The sequence below is a fragment of the Tarenaya hassleriana genome, unplaced genomic scaffold (genome assembly GCF_000463585.1).
Source record: "Tarenaya hassleriana unplaced genomic scaffold, ASM46358v1 Cleome28, whole genome shotgun sequence".
NCBI lineage: Eukaryota > Viridiplantae > Streptophyta > Magnoliopsida > Brassicales > Cleomaceae > Tarenaya > Tarenaya hassleriana.
The window spans coordinates 47,413-53,830 of record NW_010966021.1 but is presented as its reverse complement, the minus strand read 5'-3'; the positions used below and the strand labels follow the sequence as shown (position 1 = coordinate 53,830).

Below are 6,418 nucleotides of genomic sequence, written 5' to 3'. Positions count from 1 at the left end.
AACTAATTACACCGCATTATTTTATATGAAACTCGGCAAAAGTTTTTTTATTTTGCATACTGTGCATTCATTCATCTTTGGGAATTTGTTATGCCCTGTTATCGAATCTTTATACATTTCAAACGGAACCAAATCTTTATACAATTCACGTGAATTATAGACCGAGCCAAAACCAAATCTCTATGCACATCTTTCGCCTGGTTTTGATTTTTCACTTTCGGATTTAAATTTTGGTTTATCGAATGCATAGTATTATACCGAATTCGTAAAGAGACTATAAAGAAGAGTAAGTCGTCGTTAAAACATTTTATTAAGGATGAGTGCACGTTACATTATTAAGCTTCTAACCTCAGAATGCATGCACCCACTCACTCACGCGATTAGTGTGATGCCTAACACGTACTCAAAACCCTACACAAACCCTTGAAATCGCACGCATGCAACAAAATACAAGCACTAAACTTTAGCTCCGTTGTGCGTGCACGCACGTATGTGCCGGTTTCGGGGTTTAGTAAGGAGTTGCGGAGAACTGGCATTGCCCGACGGGGATGTTGCAGATGTTGGGTAAGTTCCTAGCAGCTTGGAACATCTGCCTCACCTGTTGCGGCTGGTGCTGACCCTGGTACCTCACCTGTTGAGCCGCGCGCCTTATCACTGGGCACACGCACATGCGGTCCACCTGGTGCAATTCCCTGCAGCATTGTTGCAGGGCTGGCTGCCTCTGGTTCAAATCGTCGTCGTCGGATACGAGCTCGATGTCATCATCGGCCCCGCCACCGCCGCGTTGGGCGCGTCGGCGGATCCATTGTTGGCAGGCCCTGAGCTGCTGTTGCTGCTGGAACTCCCTCTGGCATCGTCCTTGTGGGCCTCTCTGGTTCACGTCATCCTCGTCGAGCTCCACCTCAGCGCGGAAGATGGAGGCGTTAGACAGGACGAGGAAGAGGGCAAAAGTTGCCAAGAGGACTGCGAGCTTAGCCATTTTCGTGTAGTGTTTTATGCGATGATTATGCTTTTCGTGTTGAGTGAATTGTGAAGAGATTCGTAGGGTTGTTTTTGTAGGGAGTGAAAGGGGTTTGCATGGAGAGAACGTGTAAGAAGCCATGAGATTATGTGTTTGAAGAGTGAGTGTGGGCTTTGCCAAGTGACTTCACGAGACGCCGCGTTTCGATTCTCATGCGTCTCTGTCGGTAGTAATCCACGAAAATCAAATTTTGCTATTCCACAATAAATTATTTTATTGTAAGAATACAGACTCAAATTATTCCACAATAAATTTATTGTTTTGCTCAAATTAGTTATACATATTTTTTCGGCTTCTTTAAAAACAATTACGTGCTCTTTTTTTTGCATTTATTCTTCTTTAATGTTTCCCTTATTAAATTACATTTTCATTAAATTTAATTCTTGTATTATTGATAAAATAAATAAATAATTTAAAATAAATAAATAAAAGGTGGACCTTTCCGATTATTGATATTTAAATAAATGACCAAATGTACGGCTATTTGTAAAACGTGTAATCATTTTTTTGGCAGAAATAATTAAATATATATTTAAATATCATAGAAATTAACTTATATATATTGTTCACCCAAACAAATAGTACAAAATATAATTATAACTGCTAAGAATCATATCTCCTCCTCTGTTTTTTCATCCGAACGTCATAAATAAGGACAATGACAACAAAAAATATAAACTTTGTGTATTTGGTATACAAACATTCATTTTAGTAATAAAATACACCAACTTTTATATTTTTAGCGCAAACCTTCACGAATAGTAATGACGTAAAAAAAAAATAACGGAACAATCAATACGTCATGTACAGTTGTATATAAATATCATATAATTTGTTTAATAAAATCATGTCACCAATTATATTTAGTAAATTTATTATTAACCTTATTTAGTGACTTTGTTTTTTAATGTTCTATATATATATATATATATATATATATATATATATGATTAGTGAATTTATTATAAACTTTATTTAGTGATTTTGTTTTTTGATGTTCAAAACATAATATATTTACATTTCAAGGGTTCCACTTTCCATATATATTATATTTTAAACATCAAAAAACAAAATCATTAAACAAAGTTAATAATAAATTTATTAAATATAATTAATGACATGGTTTTATTAAACAAATGATATGATGTTTATATACAACTGTACATGACGTGTTGATAATTTCGTTATTTTTTTGATGCTATTACTGTTCGTAGATGTTTATACTAAAAATATAAAAGTTAGTATATTTTATTACCAAAATAAAAGTTTGTGTATTTATTTGTCAAATAATTATAAATGTGCCATTAATTAACAATATAGCTTTATTTTCAATTATAAGAAATAATATGCAACAAAGTGTTTATATAGAAGCAGAGAAGTCGCACACAAGTTTTATTAAGGACGGGTGAAAGTTATATTAGTTGCAACCACTCAACATATATGCGCACCGACACATGGTAACGTGTGCTGCCTAACGCTAACTCAAACTCTCTTTTTTTCTCTCTCACACACAATAACACGATAGGACTAAAAGTCTCTAATTACGATACTGTTATAAACGCTTAGGCTTCCTATTCTTTATACTTTATAAGTATATAAATATGAGACGAGAGGAAGAGAAATACTCTTTCTTTGTATTTTATTTTTTGTTTTTTTTTACAAACTTCAAACCCCGCGTAGATATAGTATTACTAAGAATATTCTAGAGAATCATAATAATATTTGGTCTAACATATAATAATTATTTTTCAGAATTCTAGAAACACAAACTCTAAGTGTTGAACACACATTCCAACATCACCAAATCTTAGGAGCAAGTTTAGTCTCCAACATTAACTCCTTTGAACTTGTTCCTCTTCCAGTTTTGACTCCGACCTTCTTCCGAAAAGATTGAAATATATCTTTGGTCTTTATCCGCTTCTTCTTCCTAGTAACTTCTTCCAACCCAACAAATAGACAAAAATTAGTAAATTCATCATCAAACATGGATTCTATTGGTTGAATTGTATTATAAATCTCCTGAATGCTCTTCATCTTTCTCACGGGTGAGCTAATAGAATCGCCACTATCATAATGGTTGTGGATAACTCGGGATTGTAAATTTTCTTCAACTTCTTCGAGAATAATCCTCTGCGATTGACTGCTACCATTCCATCCCCAACTCTTCTCCTCATCAAACTCAACATCTCGAGACATTATGATTTTGTGAGTTTCGGGATTATACAACTTGCATCCTCCTCAAGCTTTGTCCGTCTTTCTTCCTGTACTTTCGCATAAGCTACACATCTGAAGATTCTGAGATGATCAACCTACGGCTTTCGTAAGCTCCAAGCTTCCTCCGGTGTCATGTCTTTGATTTTCTTCAATGAAAATCTATTCAACAAATGTATCGCATATTATGCATCTCCCGAAAACTCCTTAGGAACTTTTCTCTCGTTAAGCATACATCAGACCATATTCAACATTAGGGGTGGACGTTTCGGGAAACGGTTCGGGTTCGGGACGGAATAGATCGGTTCGGTTCTTTCGGTTTTACAAAAATAGGTACCAATCGGGTTTTTTATTGTATTCGGTTCGGTTTCGGTATCGGTTCGGTTCGGTTCCGGGTTTTATTAAAAAAATGTTAGATTTCCTTTAAAAATATTCGGATTTTCAGGATTTTTAAAATTCGGTTCGGTTCGGTTCCGGAAAAATTCGGTTCTCTAAAAATGGTACCGTTCGGGAAATAACAGCGGTTTCGGGTCGGAAAAAATATCGTTTTAACGGTTCGATTCGGTCTGGTTCCGAAGAACCGAACCGAACCGAAACGCCCAGCCTTATTCAATATAGTCCGGCTCTTCCTCTCCAAAACCCCGTTCTGTTGTGGTGTTTGAGGCATAGTGATCTGATGAGAGATTTCGTGTTCCTTGCAAAAATTCTCAAAATCGTTTGATGTATACTCTCCTCCCCGATCAGTCTGCAAGTACTTGATTAGACATCCACTTTGTTTTTCCACCATACTCTTGAATTCTTTAAATTTGGTAAAAAAAACTTCTTTTTTCTCCTTGAGCATATAGACCCACGTCTTTGCACTGCAATCATTAGGAAACGTTAGAAAGTATCGATTACCACCATTCGATATGGGATTGATGGGTCCACAAACATCTGAATGCACCAACTCAAGTGAACATGCTGTGCTCCACGACTTATACGTCGGAAATGACTTTCTTTGTTGCTTTCCCATAACACACACTTCACAAAGCTTGTTAGGAGCTGCAATCTTGGGTAACCCAATCACCATATCCTTCTTCTGAAGTAATTCTAATACATTGAATTTTAGATGCCCATATCAAAGATGCCACAAAGTTGAATTATCTAGAGTTGTTACCTTCAAACACCTTGACTTATTAAAGCTCAGCCTCAATGGAAATATTCGATTCTTCGTCATCTCTATGGTTGTGATCAATTGGCCATATTTGTCTCGAATGGTTAGTGACATATTCTTTAGTCTAACATCAATACCTTTCTCCAACAATTGTCCCACACTCAACAAATTACTTTTGATATCAGGAACATAGTAGACATTTGAGATGCAAACCTGCTTCTTATTTGGGAAGGTCAGCATAATATCACATTTTCCTTCAATCGGTCGCTTTGAAAGATCGCTAAACATGATATTGCCAAAGTTCCTTTCGACAAGCTTTGTAAATAACTCCTTTCTCCTGCACATATGGTTGGATGCTCCTGTGTCAAGATGCCATGTAACAAATGGTTTTGACTCACCATTTGGCTCGACCTCATTTTGTAACAACATCAACACTTCTTCTGCATCATCATCTTCTTTATCGACTATATTGACTTTCTCATGACCATCATTATCGGGATTATGCTAACATTCATAAGAAAAATGATCAAATTTCTTGCAAATATATATGACATTGAATCCAAAATTTGTCATACCTTCCTCCATAGTTTCTTCCAAATCCACGACCACGACCTCGCTTCCAATTCAGACCTCGGCCACCTCTTCCACTACGATCATACTCATTTATATCATTTTCTCCATCATCGTTCCGATTGTTGGTCGAGACCCGATAGTTTGGTCTATGACTACCTTGTCCGTAATAACCACCTCTTCATCTTCGGTTTTGATAATCTCCTCTTGATTTTTCGATCTTTAGAGAGAGCTTCGCCTCTAGTGCATGCTCCACAGACTTTTCTTCTCCTTTTCTCCGATTCAGTTTGTCTTCAAACGCTTTCAATGAACCAAGAAGTTCTTCTACCATCATCGAATTTAGATCCTTCGATTCTTCAATCACAATGGGTACAAAATCAAATTTTGAGTTAAGAGACCTCAAAATTTTCTCCATGACCTAGACATCCTTCAATTGCTCACCATTCATCGCCATTTGGTGAACGATGTTGATTACCCATGAAATGTAATCCGAGATCGACTCGGATCTCCCTTGCTGTAGACTTTCGAATTGCGATCGTAAAGATTATAATCGAATCTTCTTCACCTTATCAACTCCTTCATATGATTTCTTCAAAATTTTCCAAACTTCTTTGGATGTTGTTGTCGAGGTAATAAGCTCGAACGTCACTTTATCATCTTCTTTCGGAGATCTTTGAGTTTCTCCTCGTCATTCTCTTTCTTCATCTCCGTCTCGTCATAACCGTTCTCCACCATGTTCCATACATCAAGGGACCCTAGAATAAGAGCCTCCATTTGAATACTCCACATACGATAGTTGTCCTTCGTAAGTTTCGGAACTTGTGATTGGATCGAGCTCGTCGACGCCATGATATCCCGGCTCTGATACCACTTGTAAACGTTTAGGCTTTCTTTTCTTTATACATTATAAGTATGAGAAGAGAAGAGGAGAAATACTCTTAAAATACTCTTTCTTTGTATTTTATTTTGTTGTGTTTTTTTTTTCTACAAAACTTCAATCCCACATATATATAGTATTCCAAAGAATATTCTAGAGAAACATAATAATATTTGGTCTAACATATAATAAATATTTTTTAGAATTCTAGAAACACAAACTCCAAGTGTTGAACACACATTGCAATATCACCAAATCTTAAGAGCAAGTTTAGTCTCCAATACCTGTCTGCGCATACATGCGTAGTGTGAAGGTGGTATCGAACCCTCGCGGTTTCACTTCGATACTCGTACGTGCAAGAATCGAAGAAGACAACAAGGTTTTAACGAGTTCGGTTACCGAGTTTCCTCGGGTCTACATCTCGGCCATACGGTGCCAGCGAATCCACTAGAAACGACGGAAAGAAGAACCGGAAACAGGAACCGACGGTACTCCACAATCCAGAGACTCATCCAAAAACCAGAACGGTCTGAGAAACCGACAAAGAGAGAGCATAAGACCCTTACCGACCCTTATCTAGACTCGC

General features: G+C 36.8%; 1 protein-coding gene across 1 annotated transcript; it reads right to left on the bottom strand.

Moving 5' to 3' along the window:
- Positions 1-282: 282 nt before the first annotated feature.
- Positions 283-1,030, bottom strand: LOC104817655 (2S seed storage protein 5-like). The gene has a single exon (XM_010546906.2). The coding sequence runs from the start codon at positions 977-979 to the stop codon at positions 509-511; it is 471 nt and encodes a 156-aa protein (XP_010545208.1). The 5' UTR covers positions 980-1,030; the 3' UTR covers positions 283-508.
- Between the last annotated feature and the right edge of the window lie 5,388 nt (positions 1,031-6,418).

Bases quoted from the DNA above. Each gene is read 5' to 3' on its own strand.
- LOC104817655 (XM_010546906.2), bottom strand. From the start codon at position 979: ATGGCTAAGCTCGCAGTCCTCTTGGCAACTTTTGCCCTCTTCCTCGTC.